The sequence below is a fragment of the Salmo salar genome, chromosome ssa11, assembly GCF_905237065.1.
Source record: "Salmo salar chromosome ssa11, Ssal_v3.1, whole genome shotgun sequence".
NCBI lineage: Eukaryota > Metazoa > Chordata > Actinopteri > Salmoniformes > Salmonidae > Salmo > Salmo salar.
In genome coordinates, this window is record NC_059452.1 from 93748114 (window position 1) to 93763043 (window position 14930).

The 14930-nt window shown below is 43.2% G+C and overlaps 1 protein-coding gene across 1 annotated transcript; it reads left to right on the forward strand.

Annotated features, from left to right (window-relative positions):
- Positions 1 to 1098: 1098 nt before the first annotated feature.
- On the forward strand, positions 1099 to 8603 carry LOC106563627 (ubiquitin-conjugating enzyme E2 D2). The gene is made up of 7 exons (XM_014129377.2): positions 1099 to 1363; positions 4875 to 4938; positions 5221 to 5252; positions 5342 to 5419; positions 5629 to 5734; positions 7021 to 7114; positions 7219 to 8603. The coding sequence occupies exons 1-7, from the start codon at positions 1340 to 1342 to the stop codon at positions 7262 to 7264; spliced, it is 444 nt and encodes a 147-aa protein (XP_013984852.1). The 5' UTR covers positions 1099 to 1339; the 3' UTR covers positions 7265 to 8603.
- Positions 8604 to 14930: the final 6327 nt, after the last annotated feature.

The window sequence follows — 14930 nt, forward strand, 5'->3', positions numbered from 1 at the left end:
CAACTTGTTCTGCCAACTCAAAGACACAGGGGGTTGTGGTGTCACAAGACTATTTTCCTATTTCCCATCAATCTTTTTTAGCCGGCCAGGTACCCTATGATGCGTGGGACCAGCTTCCCCATGAAGCTAGGATAGCAGAGTCCCTGCCCATCTTCCCGAAAACAACTGAAACCCTACCTTTTCAAACAGTATCTTAAATAATCTGCCTCCTCACCTCGCCCCCCCCCCACTCTGAACCAGGACTTGACCAATTCTAGTTCTGACTCTACTGATAGCTACTTTATTGAGGAAAAATGTACTTTCTATGCCTGTGATATGTGGTTGTCCCAACTAGCTATCTTAAGATGAATGCACGAACTGTAAGTCGCTCTGGATAAGAGCGTCTGCTAAATGACTCAAATGTAAATGCGATCATGAGGTCTACACGTGTCTTACCTATCTGTCTATTGCATACACACGTTACAATTGACTATGGGTGCGTTCGTAAATTCACTCTGGAGTGCCAGAGAATGCTCAGAGTGTGCTCTGGGCGTTTCGTTCTCGGGGCGTTCAGAGTGCACACTGGACGCTCTGGCCAGGGAGTAAGGTTGGTCCGAGCGTTCTGACCTCACAACGGCAGTCAAGCGCCCAAGCTAACTGGCTAATGGTGGCTAGCTTGCTAGACACCAATGGGAGAACACCTCACTGACCATTTTTCTCGCCCTAGCAGAGCTGGTTAGACTGTTTTCATGGTACCCAGAGCGTGACTGTAACTGTGCTGCGGGCAAAAATGTAATTACGCTTTTTTTTTGCCGACGTTTACTGACACGGGTCATATTTAACAGGTGTTGAGCGTTCGTAAATGCATCAGTTATTTTGCGGTCTGGAACACTCAGACGAGAACGCTCTGAAATCGGAATAGATAGCCAGAGGGAATTTACGAACACGCTTTACATTACAGCTATGGTAGACCACAGTGGAGTCTAAACTGTGGCCACACAGTATAGGTTGCTCTGAAACTACGAATTTTTATGATTTGCCTCAATTTGGATGCCTTCTTCATTCCCATGTGAGTCAGAAATGATGCCAGTTGCATAGCTCTAACCTGTCTCACGGCATCCAGCGGATGTAGCGTGGGCGGACGTTTGCAATGCATCACAGCTCTTCCGAGAAGTGATGCGGTGCCCAGTTCTCTCAGCTGCTAGGATGAGCCGTAGTGTATTTCAGTTTCGCTAGACTACTCCGCTACTCAGTCGTTGCAGTGTTTTGTAGGATAACAATTTAAAAACGTAGCTAGCGGTAAAATCGTCATTTCACATAAGTAAACCGAGGTCACATTGACAGCATAACAAGCACAGCAATGGCCCTGAAAAGAATTCATAAGGTAAGGAAGTAACGTTAGCTTGCTTCTACCTACCTAGCTAGCAGGCTATCTAACGTTAATCGTTAGCCGCTTTTGGCCTTCTCTTTTTCGGCACGCTTTCGAGCTACTGGCAGGCTACAGTAAGAAAGCTTGCTAGCCCAAATTGCTTAGCTATTTGATACCACTTTCGTTGTCTGCCGCCTGGTCAGTGGCTACCAAAGCCATATATTAGCTAAAATAAATATGGCTGGTGATGGCTACTTGTGATCACGGATTAATTTGCTTTTGAATGCTAGCTAACTGGCTAGTAGCCCATGTAAAGTTAGCTCACACAGTTTAGCGGCATATGACAACATCGATAACTAGTGAAGGTAGCTTGCTAACAAGCTAGTTCAGTATAAATTATTGTCTACTTGTTAACTTGGTAGCTAGATAACAGTTAGCTAGATTAACACGCTAGTTAGATTTTTTAAAAGCAATTAACGGTAACGTTAGCTACCTAACTAGCTAGTTACTGATACTGTATGTAGCTAACGTTAGGTAGGCAATATACTAACTAACGTTAGCTCGCTAGTTTGGCTAACTAGTTTTAATCATAATTTGACAAGTTTAATGTTAGCTGACGTTAGTTTCGGGGAAGTCCTCAGTCCGTCATAGGCCTGTTATTCCGCGTTCCTTGCTAGTATCGTTACTGTACTACTTCCTACTGTAGTAGTAGTAAACAGATGCACATTAGCTGGCATCGTTCACTTTAGTCCAAGACAAATCACGTTTGGCATAATGTTAGCTAAGTTAGTTACAAATCGGCAAGCGCAAACTTTGTTCTACCATTGTCTTCAGTATCAAAAGTCAATTATGCTCTGCTGCTTTCATCTGACACTGGCTGATTAATGATCCATGAAAATGATTGATGTTGACGGATTGCTAAAGTATATTTATTTGAACTGAAAATATAATAAATATCCATCAATGTCATTCTGAATCCAGTACAATTCCTCTGTTTCAATTAGGATAATTCACTGACTTGCTGCAGAAACGATGCTTCGCTCAGGTCTGACCACTGTTGTTGGTGGACCTTGAGTGACATTAGTTTAATCTTGAGAGATTTGTTGTCAGATGATGTAGGCCGTAGCCCACTATTAGACCTCTGATTAATTATTGAATTAATAAATAAGACTTTGTCTAAGGGCATTCCATAGCGTCAACATTCGAGAAGTCATGGTCCAATGACTGTACCTGCTAACAGCACAGCCTGGTCTCATAGACTAGATGTAACATAGTAAAAGTAAATCAGAGACACTCAAATTGGTATGATACTTTTGTATATATAGTATGTGGACACCCCTTCAAATGAGTGGATTTGGCTATTTCAGCCACACCCATTGATGACAGGTGTATAAAATTGAGCACACAGACATGCAATCTCAATAGACAAACATTGGCAGTAGAATGGCCTTACTGAAGAGCTCAGTGACTTTTAACGTGGCACCATCATAGGATGCCACCTTTCCAACAAGTCGAGCTGCTCCGGTAAACTGTAAGTGCTGTTATTGTGAAGTGGAAATGTCTATGAGCAACAACGGCTCAGCCACGAAGTGATAGGCCACACAAGCTCACAGAACAGGACCACCGAGTGCATGAAGAGCGTAAAAATAGTCTGTCCTCGGTTGCAACACTCGCTACCGAGTCAGCACAATAACTGTTTGTCGGGAGCTTCATGAAATGGGTTTCCATGGCTGAGCAGCCGCACACAAGCATAAGATCACCATGCGCAATGCCAAGTGTTGGCTAGAGTGGTGTAAAGCTCGCCGCCATTGAACTCTTGAGCAGTAGAAACACGTCCTCTGGAGTGATGAATCACGCTTCACCATCTAGCAGTCCGACGGACTAATCTGGGTTTGGCGGATGCCAGGAGAACGCTACCTGCCCCAATGCATAATGCCAACTGTAAAGTTTGGTGGAGGAGGAATAATGGTCTGGGGCTGTTTTTCATGGTTTGGGCTAGGCCCCTTAGTTCCAGTGAAGGGAAATCTTAATGCTACAGCATACAATGACATTATAGACGATTCTGTGCATTCAACTTTGTTGCAACAGTTTGGGGAAGGCCCTTTCCTGTTTCAGCATGACAATGCCCCTGTGCACAAATCAAGGTCCATACAGAAATGGTTTGATGAAATCGGTGTGGAAGAACTTGACTGGCCTGCACAGAGCCCTGACCTCAACCCCATCAAATACCTTTGGGATGAATTGAAACTCCAACTGCGATCCAGGCCTAATCTCCCAGCATCAGTGCTCGACCTCACTTATCCTCTTGTGGCTGAATGGAAGCAAGTCCACCCAGCAATGTTCCAACATCTAGTGTAAATCTTCCCAGAAGAGTGGCGGCTGTAATAGCAGCAAGGGGGGACCAACTGCATATTAATGTCCATGATTTTGGAATGAGATGTTCGACAAGCAGGTGTTCACATACTTTTGGTCATGTAGTGTAAGTTTTGTTTGGTATGGTTACATAAGACAGATGGTTGTAGGGTGGTTAGTCGGATGCATGGGTGGGCGTGTAACGTGAACATCTAGCAACCCAAAGGTTGCGAGTTCAAATCTAAACATGAACAACTTTAGCATTTTTGCTATTTAGAATTTTTTTTGCGGCTTACTGCTTTTTTTTGTTACTTTGCAACTACTTAGCGTGTTAGCTAAACCTTCCCCTAACCCTTTTAGCTAACCCTTCCACCAAACTCCTAACCCCTAGCCTAGCTAAAGTTAGCCAGCTAGCTAAAGTTAGCCAGCTAGCTAGAATTCGTAACATACCATACGTTTAGCAAATTCGTAACATATTTTATGAATTGTAATTTGTAACATATCTTATTGAAATCGGTGATGGACATCCACAAATTAATATATACCATACAAAACGTAACATATCATACTAAATGAAGTGTATCGGATTTACGTATGGAATAATACGAGTCCAGGTTGAGCAGCATCTGTCCCATGTCTGAAGCGACATCCATTATTGGCTTTTTGCATCGTAAACAAGAAACTTTTAAATCTAGTTTAGATGATACCCCCCCATACACCACCAAATCGACTACTTAGCGTGTGAAGCTAGAACAAAACATTGAGATCCATATTAGATTTTGATTTTAGGGTATCTAAATGGGATTTCATTTTCTTTTCACTGCCGGGTGACGCAAACGGCGATTCTCCAATCAGAACCGATTTTTATGGGTGTATCTTCAGACACGGGAAACATGCTGCTAGCAGGTACAGTCATTGGACCATGAGTTATCTTCAATGTAGTCGCTATGGAATGGCCAAAGATGCCTCATCTTATTCATTCATGAAATAATAAACTAATATTGGGATAGTCTAGGCCTACAAGCTCAGGCCTACTACTTCCAGCCCACATTCAGCATTAGAGACATGGTATGCAGTTTGGCTGAACTACTGAAACCATACATATTGAAACAATACATATTGTTAAAGTATTATACTTTTCTGAGGAAATGAAAGCTCTTTTCTTTGTCCCTAGGAGTTAAATGATTTGGCTCGTGACCCTCCAGCACAGTGCTCCGCAGGACCTGTTGGAGATGACAGTAAGTCTCCTCAACCACACGCAGTTCACGTTCACCATCCAAAGCACATCACTTTCCACCCATTTCATTCAATATTCTTGATGGATTATATCTTTGTTTATCATAGAATACAGGATTTGACTCCAAAAGAAACCTGTTGCAATGAAATGTAGCCTGTAGATACAAGCCAATAAAGATGAATGACCAGTGGTCTTCTGCATCATGGCACGGAAATCTAATTCAAACAATGTACTTTATAAAGGTGCTTATAGTGTATTAAGTGTTTTCTCCTCTCTTACCTAGTGTTTCACTGGCAGGCTACCATAATGGGACCAGTAAGTATATCCTCCTGTCCTGTAGTTTGGTGGTTCACAGCTTTTGCTCTGGGTCATGTAATAGTAACCATCTATTTTGCTTTCTACAGAATGACAGTCCGTATCAGGGTGGTGTGTTCTTCTTGACCATTCACTTCCCCACTGACTATCCCTTCAAACCACCAAAGGTAAGGGATGTGTCCTGGAACTCAGCTATATGTTAGAAAAGTGTTGACAGATTTTTTTAAATGGAGCTGTGAATTAGACCTACGTTGATGGGAAATAATAATTCACAACGGTTTGTTTTCAGTACATGAGATGTAACCGACAATCATTTCTGGCCCGTCAGTGTTGTAAAGGAGATGCTGTAAATGCAATACATTTGTGTCCTCTAAAGGTTGCATTCACCACAAGAATCTATCACCCAAACATCAACAGCAATGGCAGCATCTGCTTGGACATCCTGAGGTCGCAGTGGTCGCCAGCACTCACCATCTCCAAAGGTAATCCCGGAATGGGGCTCTTGGTTGATGTTTTGTATGTGGGTCTAGATCACTTATGGTTAGTTTTAAACCAGTATGGTTTTGAATTTTTAACTGCAGATTCTGGTAAGTACACTACATAACCAAAAGTATGTGGACACCTGCTCGTTGAACATCTCATTCCAAAATCATGGGCATTAATATGGAGTTGGTCCCCCCTTTACTGCTATAACAGCCTCCACCCTTCTGGGAAGGCTTTACACTAGATGTTGGAACGTTGCTTCTGGGGACTTGCTTCCATTCAGCCATGAGCGTTAGTGAGGTCGGTCACCAATGTTGAGCGATTAGGCCTGGCTCGCAATCGGCGTTCCAATTCATCCCCAAGGTGTTTGATGGAGGTCAGGGCTCTGCAGGCCAGTCAAGTTCTTTCACACTGATCTCGACAAATCATTTCTGTATGGACCTCGCTTTGTGCACAGGGGTATTGTCATGCTGAAACAGGAAAGGGTCTTCCCCAAACTGTTGCCACAAAGTTGGAAGCACTATGATTGATGCAGGTACCCAGATTCGTCCGTCAGACTGCCAGATGAAGCATGATTCATCACTCCAGAGAATGCGTTTCCACTGCTCCAGAGTCCAATGGTGGCGAGCTTTACATCACTCCAGCCAACGCTTTGCATTGTGCATGGTGGTCTTAGGCATGTGTGCAGCTGCTCGGCAATGTCATGAAGCTCCCGACGAACAGTTCTTGTGCTGACGTTGCTTCCAGAAGCAGTTTGAAACCCTGTAGGTAGTGAGTGTTGTAATGAAGGACATGTTTGCCCTGCTAGAGTTGCCTCTGTCAACTGTAAGTGCTGTTATTGTGAAATGGAAGCTTCTAAGAGCAACAACGGCTCAGCCGCAAAGTGGTAGGCCACACAAGCTCACAGAACAGGACCGCCTAGTGCTGAAGCGCGTAAAAATCGCCTGTCCTCGGTTGCAACACTCCAAACTGCAGTGGAAGAGCTGTGACTTTCAACGTGTCGGAGTCATAGGATGCCACCTTTCCAACAAGTCAGTTTGTCAAATTTAATTAGTGCCAATATTTGTCTTTGGAGATTGGCATGTCTGTTCTCAATTTTATACACCTGTTAGCAACAGGTGTGGCTGAAAGAGCCGATTCTATTAATTTGAAGGGGTGTCCACATACTTTTGTATATAAAGTGTATGTCCCAAACTATGCTCATTAACAGGTCAGAGATTTACATTGATTGTCACAGTAATTTGTCAGAACTGTGTTGACTCTGTTGTTGTCGGTCATCCTACAGTCCTCTTGTCCATCTGCTCACTTCTCTGTGACCCAAACCCAGACGACCCACTAGTGCCTGAGATCGCACGCATCTACAAGACAGACAGGGAAAAGTAGGTCTTACAGTTTCAACATTCCATTTTTTTTGTACAACCTGTCTACTACAAGGATAGTGATTTATTTATTTAATAATTTATTTATCCTCCTTTCATTCCAGATACAACAGAATAGCCCGGGAATGGACCCAGAAATATGCTATGTAGTCTCAAGGCATTACAGTGGAAAATCTGCCTTTTATATTCAAAGGCTTGGGGAGCTTTGAATGAAAAGAGGAAAAAAGTATTGTTGGTTTCCTTTGGAGTGATTTCTTTGAGCCACACCCTTCCTCTCCCTACGCACTTGACCTCCTTCCCCCTGCCTCACCCCCTTCAACCTGTCCAGCTGCCATGATGTACATATTTGAGACAGCAAATTGTATACTCCACGATGTCCACCAGGACCCATGTAGGACCACTCTTATTTGATTCCAGGAAGCATTCCTTATCATTTTTATGAACCCAAGGTTTGCTTTCCCAAGATTGAGGAATTTTATGTCTGTGCTCTGTTTCTCTGGTTGTTTTTCTCCCTCTGTGCTTCCAGCTGTCCTGTGAGCTGATGGGAGGGGTGGGAAGAGAAGGGGCTTGGAAAATGTTTTTGTCTTCTATTTGGCTATAATAAGAAATAGCCTTCAATCGTTCTGGAAACCTCTAGGGGACTTTCTCTGTTTGGCAATAGGATGCACAGGATCCTGCCTCATAGCCCCTCCACAATGTGAATCACTCTCATTTAAGATCGTAGTTACCCATGGAACCCTCCACACTGTATGACGTGGGACAATAAAGTAATGAGACTATCTATATATATTTACTGAATATTACATCCAAAATAACTTTTCCCTCACCCTAGTCAAATGAAATACTCTTGTGATGTTGATTTTGCTAAAGGAAAAAGATAGTACCCTTTTAGATCGCCCTTTGCGCCTTCATCAAATTATTTTAGTTCTCTCAATTGTGGCAAGTCTTTGTCTTCTGGGTGATGGTCTGATTTTTAAAATGGCCAAAGTTAGTTTGGATCCAAGTTTGGCAGCTAAATTGGGTGGTACTAGTACACTGAAATGGTATTAATCTTGCTTGATCATCTATTTTTATTTACATTCTTTCTCTGGTTTCAAGTCCAGCCTGAAAGGACGAAGATTTGGCATTAGTAATAAAGCATGTTGTTCGAAGGCAACGCCGAATGACAAGCTCTAAAATCTAAATCTAAAAGCGACTTTAGCACTAGACAAATATGATGGACTTAAAGTCTTACCTCAAGTGGGCTAAATGGAAGGAAATCAGTCTGATTGGGGTGGATTTTCATAAAATAGAACAGTGACCTCATTCTGTAATCACACTTTGTATATTTGAGCTGCCATCGTTGACATTGAAGCTCCAACAACTCCCTGTCTGGATCAGAACCCTGGACTTGAGTTCCAGACAAACAAACTTCTGTATATTTAATTACCTGAGAGCTCATTGAGCTTGTGTCTTAATTAAACTGTAATAAACATGATTATTAAAGTTATGGGTTATCACTGTTTTTATTTGGCATTGATGCGCAAATATGCGTGCTTTTGGAATTTATATGAAAGCTTTGTCATTTTGAGAAGACATTAGTATTTTGTACAATTTGTTAGTTTTGCATGTGTCCTATTTATGTTAGAGATATATTGCTGAGGTTTTGATAGCAACAAGGACACTTGGTATGAATCAACTGGAATAATAATACTATCACTTTGTCTCAGCTATGTCCCTTTTACAGCAAACTCTACATTGAGGCTTAGGACTTCACCTGGCTGCTCTTATTTCTGCCAACTCATTTCATTCATTATTACATTATTTGAAGCAAAGTTACAGAACCTGCAACTACACTATCCTCTATTTTTTTTACACCTTTTATTTAACTAGGCAAGTCAGTTAATTAACAACACATTCTTATTTACAATGATGGCCTAGCCTGGACAATGCTGGGCCAACTGTGAGCCACCCTATGGGACTCACAATCACTGCCAAATGTGATGCAGCCTGAATTCGAACCAGGGACTATGATTTCCAGTCGTATATATTAGTGCTACGCTGCTCTGATAGTTGGCATTATGTCATATTTCAGAAACAACTGTCCTGACTTGTTAGCAAGACTACAACAACAAAGCTGGGCCACGATCAGCATAATATACATGGACCTGTTCACCTGTCTCACCATGACCCTAAATTCGATTTTTCAATATTTTTGTGCCACTAGATGGGGCTCTATCATTGGGTTTGGCAAACATGTTAGTTTGATTTTTCATAATGTACCTAACTGCTTGTGCCATTCATGAGGGCCACAATCAGCTAGTCACTATGGAATTTATAGGATTTGTGGAAGTATAAATTAAGTTAAATGTTATTAGATACCACAAACAGTCATTATATAGATATGACCTATAACCTATATGAACATATTATGGGTAGTTTGTGGCCTATTACCTTCCAAGTGCAGAGAATGAGCATGTGATTGGTTGCTGCCTGAACAGCAAATCCTTGTTTAACATCCCACCAGTGTTGACCACCAGCAGCTTGGAGCGATGAGGCTCAGGTATAGTCTACTCCACAGCATGTTTACATCCTATACTTTCTGGTGAAAAAATGTACCCATATCACCTACAAAAATGTTTTTTTTTTCACTCCAGGGCCCAATACCCTTCTCCAATGTCTGTGTCCTTGAATTTGGCAATGCTGAGGGGACTGATGAGCCAGGAGGAGGAGGTGTGGATCAGGGGCAGCCACAGAGACGGGCCAGCCAGATGATTGGGATGAGCCTCGACTAAGACAGGTGTAAAATGGGGAAAACAATAGAGGTGAGGTAGTGATGTGGGGTTAGGCAGGTCAGAGGGGGAGTGGGAAAGGGGGACTGCACTGTTTGGAGAGCTTGCATAGCTTGCAACATTCCTCAGTGTCTGAGAAACCGGACGTTCATCTCTCTCTTTCTCCCTACACTCACTCCACTTTTAGGTTGTTTTTAGGGGCTCTCCTGTGGCGCTGGTCATGTGTGCAGCTGGAGGAGGCCGTGTAACACTAATCCCCTGGCCGGCTCAGGAAAGTACTCTGCCTCGCTTCGCACAGAGAGAAAACAACAAAGAGCTGAGTGTGGCTGCAGCCCCAGGGCTCAGTGCGCCCACCAGAACTTCTCCTGTCACAGCTTGCTGCTCCCTCCTACCCATGGACTCTCTCTCACTCACTCACTCACTTTATGTCCCCCCTCTCTCTCTGACTGACTCACCACCCACCACGTGAAAAAATGTCATTTTTAAAACTTTGATGCCTAATGTGTGTGTGAGAGAGCGCGAAAGATTGACTTCTGAGGGTCAAGAGCAGGAATGTAGACAAGCCTAGAGCGGACAGGAATGTGGTCAGTCTGGGCATTGTACATGGAAAAGCCCCGTGCTCTTCAGGATACCAAATTCAAGCGAGGACTGTAGTCTGCGTGCTTTCAATCAATTTGAAATGAGTAGGCCTATGTGACCAATTGCAAGAGTTGAGTTAAAATAGTGTCACAACACCACCTTTTGGTAACGTGGTAAATATGGAACACTTGCAGTGCAAACGCCAACGCGCTGTTATTTTACATGCACACCCTACATCAGGCTTCCCCAACTGGCTGCCCGTGTGGTTTTATTTGGCCCCCAAGTTTTCTGAGCAAAAAAAGTCTAATACTTTTGTGTAGAATTTTCATTGTTGAACATAAATGACTGTAATAACATCAGGAAATCAGCTCCAAATGATTTTAATTCAAGAAATCTGTTCCCAGGTATTCCCACGCATAATAGAGAGACCCTTGATCATATACAAATGTAAGCAAGGTTCGAAATGATTTTGTTTTAGTCAAACATATCTGTTTGGGCTTCTTGCAGTCAATTTTCAGTCTACAAATGATTTGTAATTATGTGTCATCGTCCCCCCACCATCTGCTCCAGAAAAGAATCATCCAGAATCGAGTTGATGGTCCCACATTAGGTCCACACCACTATGCACATGCCTCAGAGCTTGGAGTCGGTGTGGTTGGCATTATTAAAGTAATTTCCAAAGGCGCAAATGATGACGAGGGGTTTGGCATCTGCTTAATATGAGATAGGGTGAGACCAGGCATATTGCCAGAGCCATGCTAGACACCAGGGATTACGAAGCAATGCGTGTCCAATTTATGCACGTCGTGGGGGAATGGATGCGACCATTGTGCAATTACCTAGAACGGAACCCTTGGCTGCACGGCCACTCAATAAACAGAATCCTAGAGATAAAAAATGTAATAATCATCTTAAAACCAAAAAAATAAAAGTCGTTATAAGAGATAATCATCCAAACAAACAAAAGCAATGGAATGCAGATGACTTTTTATCACATTTTGCTATGGTATTTAAATAAATTATAAAGGTGCTACTGCTACCAACAGCCCACTCAAAACACCAACCTATATGGAGAGAATACGCGCTTGGCTGGGTGACAACAAATGGCACGTTGAGTTAAACAAACAGGGAGATAAGTAGTCACGAGAAACCAAAACTAAGCGATTCACAGGGCTACATGAGGTGCTCATCCCAATGCTAAGGCCTACCTGTCGCATGCTCTTCATTTGTGATTTAGCCATTAAACATGAGTAACAATTCCACTTTGGTTTCAAACACATTACTTAAGTCTATGTTTGGTGCGTCAACAGATGGCTCTTGGGTGTCCGAATAATTCCAATGTTTAAACATTATGCAATGCTTCAACATTGATGACAAAGTTTGTCATTTTAATAGGTCATGTCATGGGGATGTTAATTACAATTAGCATTGACCAATTACATTATTTGTTATTTCTTTTTGAGGATGTGAACACAATTCACATAAATGCATTGCTCATTACGCATGAAGTTTCTCTGCTTACACTTCATAGTAAACGCAGCCTTGCTGCATTTGGTGACAGATAAAGGTTTACTATTCACTGTGTGTGTATATTTGTAAGCGGGTGTTTTGTGTACGGAAGAAGGGTTGGCTGGCGAGTACCAGTGTTAGAACAACCCCTCCCCTCTCTCTCCCTCTCTCGAGCTTCCGCGTTATTTTCCAGCTCGGAGCCTCCACCGCACAGCTCGATCGATTCGCATTGATTGTCCCTGACGAGCTGCTCCACTTTCTAGCCAATGTCAGCCCGTCTGCGATCGGGAAGGAGAGAAATGAAGGAAAATCTCTGCCGCCCTGGCGGTGTCATTTCCACACACTTCGGTTGGGCGCCTGCCAGCAGACAGGACATTCGAAAGAGGTGGAGTGGACTCTTGGTTTGAGCGAGAAGAGGAGCCGAGCGCACCGGTCATGGGCGAAAACATAGCGAGTTGCAACTGAGCACCGCGTGGCCACTCCTACGCGCACGCACAGCAACGAGTGTGAAAAACAACCCATCACTTAATTACGCTACATTGACCACTGCGTAATGTAAACCAGTAGAAACCATCAGTGACATGTCACATGTAAAATTGACTTGTTATTGTCATAAATTAGAACATTAACATGTTATTAATGAAAGACAAGATGTCAATTTATAATATAATTTATAATATGTTCTGCCATTAAGACCATGAGTTATGTTTTTTTTTCTTGCAAATCAGACTCCTTGCTCCTGAAGGGCAATTGCAATAGCGCATGTTGCCATATTTTGGTGCCATTGAACACATTTCTGAATTAGGTGATAGCCCAGCCCAGGCCTGGATTTTTTATTTCATTTTATTTAACCTTTATTTAACTAGGCAAGTAAATAAAGAACAAATTCTTATTTACAATGACTTCCTACCCCATCCAAACCCCAACCCAGACGATGCAGATTTGTGCACCGCCCTATGGGACTCCCAATCACGGCCGGTTGTGATACATCCTGGAATTGAACGAGGGTGTGTAGTGACGTCTCTTGCACTGAGATGCAGTGCCTTAGACCGCTGCGCAACTTGGGAGCCCCCCAAAATTGACCATTTGCATAAATAGGCTACAGCTACTCTATATATACAAAAGTATGTGGACAACCCTTTAAATGATTGGATTCTGCTATTTCAGCCATACTGTTGCTGACAGGTGTATACAATCAAGCACACAGCCATGCAATCTCCATAGACAAACATTGGCAGTAGAATGGCCTTACTGAAGAGCTCAGTGAATTTCAACGTGGCACCGTCATAGGATGCCACCTTTCCAACATGTCAGTTCATCAATTATTTGCCCTGCTTTAGCTCCCCTGGTGAAAGTGCTGTTATTGTGAAGTGGAAATGTCTAGTGGTGTAAAGCTGCCCGCCTTTGGACTCTAGAGTAGAGGAAACACGTTCTCTGAAGTGCTGAATCACGCTTTACCATCTGGCAGTCCAATGGACAAATCTGGATTTGGCGGATGCCAGGAGAACACTACCTGCCCCAATGCATAGTGCCAACTGTAAAGTTTGGTGGAGAAAGAATAATGGTCTTGGGCTGTTTTTCATGGTTCGGGCTAGGCCCCTTAGTTGCAGTGAATGTAAATCTTAACGCTACAGCATACAATGTCATTCTGGACGATTCTGTGCTTCCAACTTTGTGGCAACAGTTTCAGGAAGGCCAAAATGGAATGCCGACTGTGAGCCAAGCCTAATCGCCCAACATCAGTGCCCAACCGCACTAATGGTCTTGTGGCTGAATGGAAGCAAGTACCCGCAGCAATGTTCCAGTATCTAGTGGAAAGCCTTCCCAGAAGAGTGGAGGCTGTTATAGCAGCAAAGGAAGGACCAACTCCATATTAATGTCCATGATTTTGGAATGAGATCAAATCAAATCAAATGTTATTTGTCACATAAAGCAAATACAACAAATGTAGAACTTACAGTGAAATGCTTACTTACAAGCCCTTAACCAACAATGCAGTTTTAAGAAAAATACAAAAAAAAATAAAAAAAATAAAAGTAACAAATAATTAAAGAGCAACAGTAAAATAACAATAGCGAGGCTATTTACAGGGGATGCCGGTACAGAGTCAATGTGCGGGGGCACTGGTTAGTCGAGGTACTTGAGGTAATATGTACATGTAGGTAGAGTTATTAAAGTGATAATAACAGAGAGTAGCAGCAGTGTAAAAGAGGGGGGTGGGGGGCAGGGAATGCAAATAGTCTGGGTAGCCATTTGATTAGATGTTCAGGAGTCTTATGGCTTGGGGGTAGAAGCTGTTTAGAAGCCTCTTGGACCTAGACTTGGCACTCTGGTACCGCTTGCCATGCAGTAGCAGAAAGAACAGTCAATGACTTGGGTGGCTGGAGTCTTTGACAATTTTTAGGGCTTTCCTCTGACACCGCCTGTTATAGAGGTCCTGGATAACAGGAAGCTTGGCCCCAGTGATGTACTGGGCTGTACGCACTACCCTCTGTAGTGCCTCGTGGTCAGAGGCAGAGCAGTTGCCATACCAGGCAGGATGCTCTCAATGGTGCAGCTGAGGATCTGAGGACCCATGCCAAATCTTTTCAGTCTCCTGAGGGGGAATAGGTGTTGTCGTGCCCCCTTCAAAACTATCTTACTGTGCTTGGACCATGTTAGTTTGTTGGTGATGTGGACACCAAGGAACTTGAAGCTCTCAACCTGCTCCACTACAGCCCCATTCGATGAGAATGGGGGAGTGCCCGGTCCTCCTTTTCCTGTAGTCCACAATCATCTCCTTTGTCTTGATCCCGTTGAGGGAGAGGTTGTTGTCCTGGCACCACACGGCCAGGTCTCTGACCTCCTCCCTATAGGCTGTCTCGTCGTTGTTGGTGATCACTATTGCGTAATCAGCTAACTTAATGATGGTGTTGGAGTCATGCCTGGCTGTGCAGTCATGAGTGAACAGGGAGTAC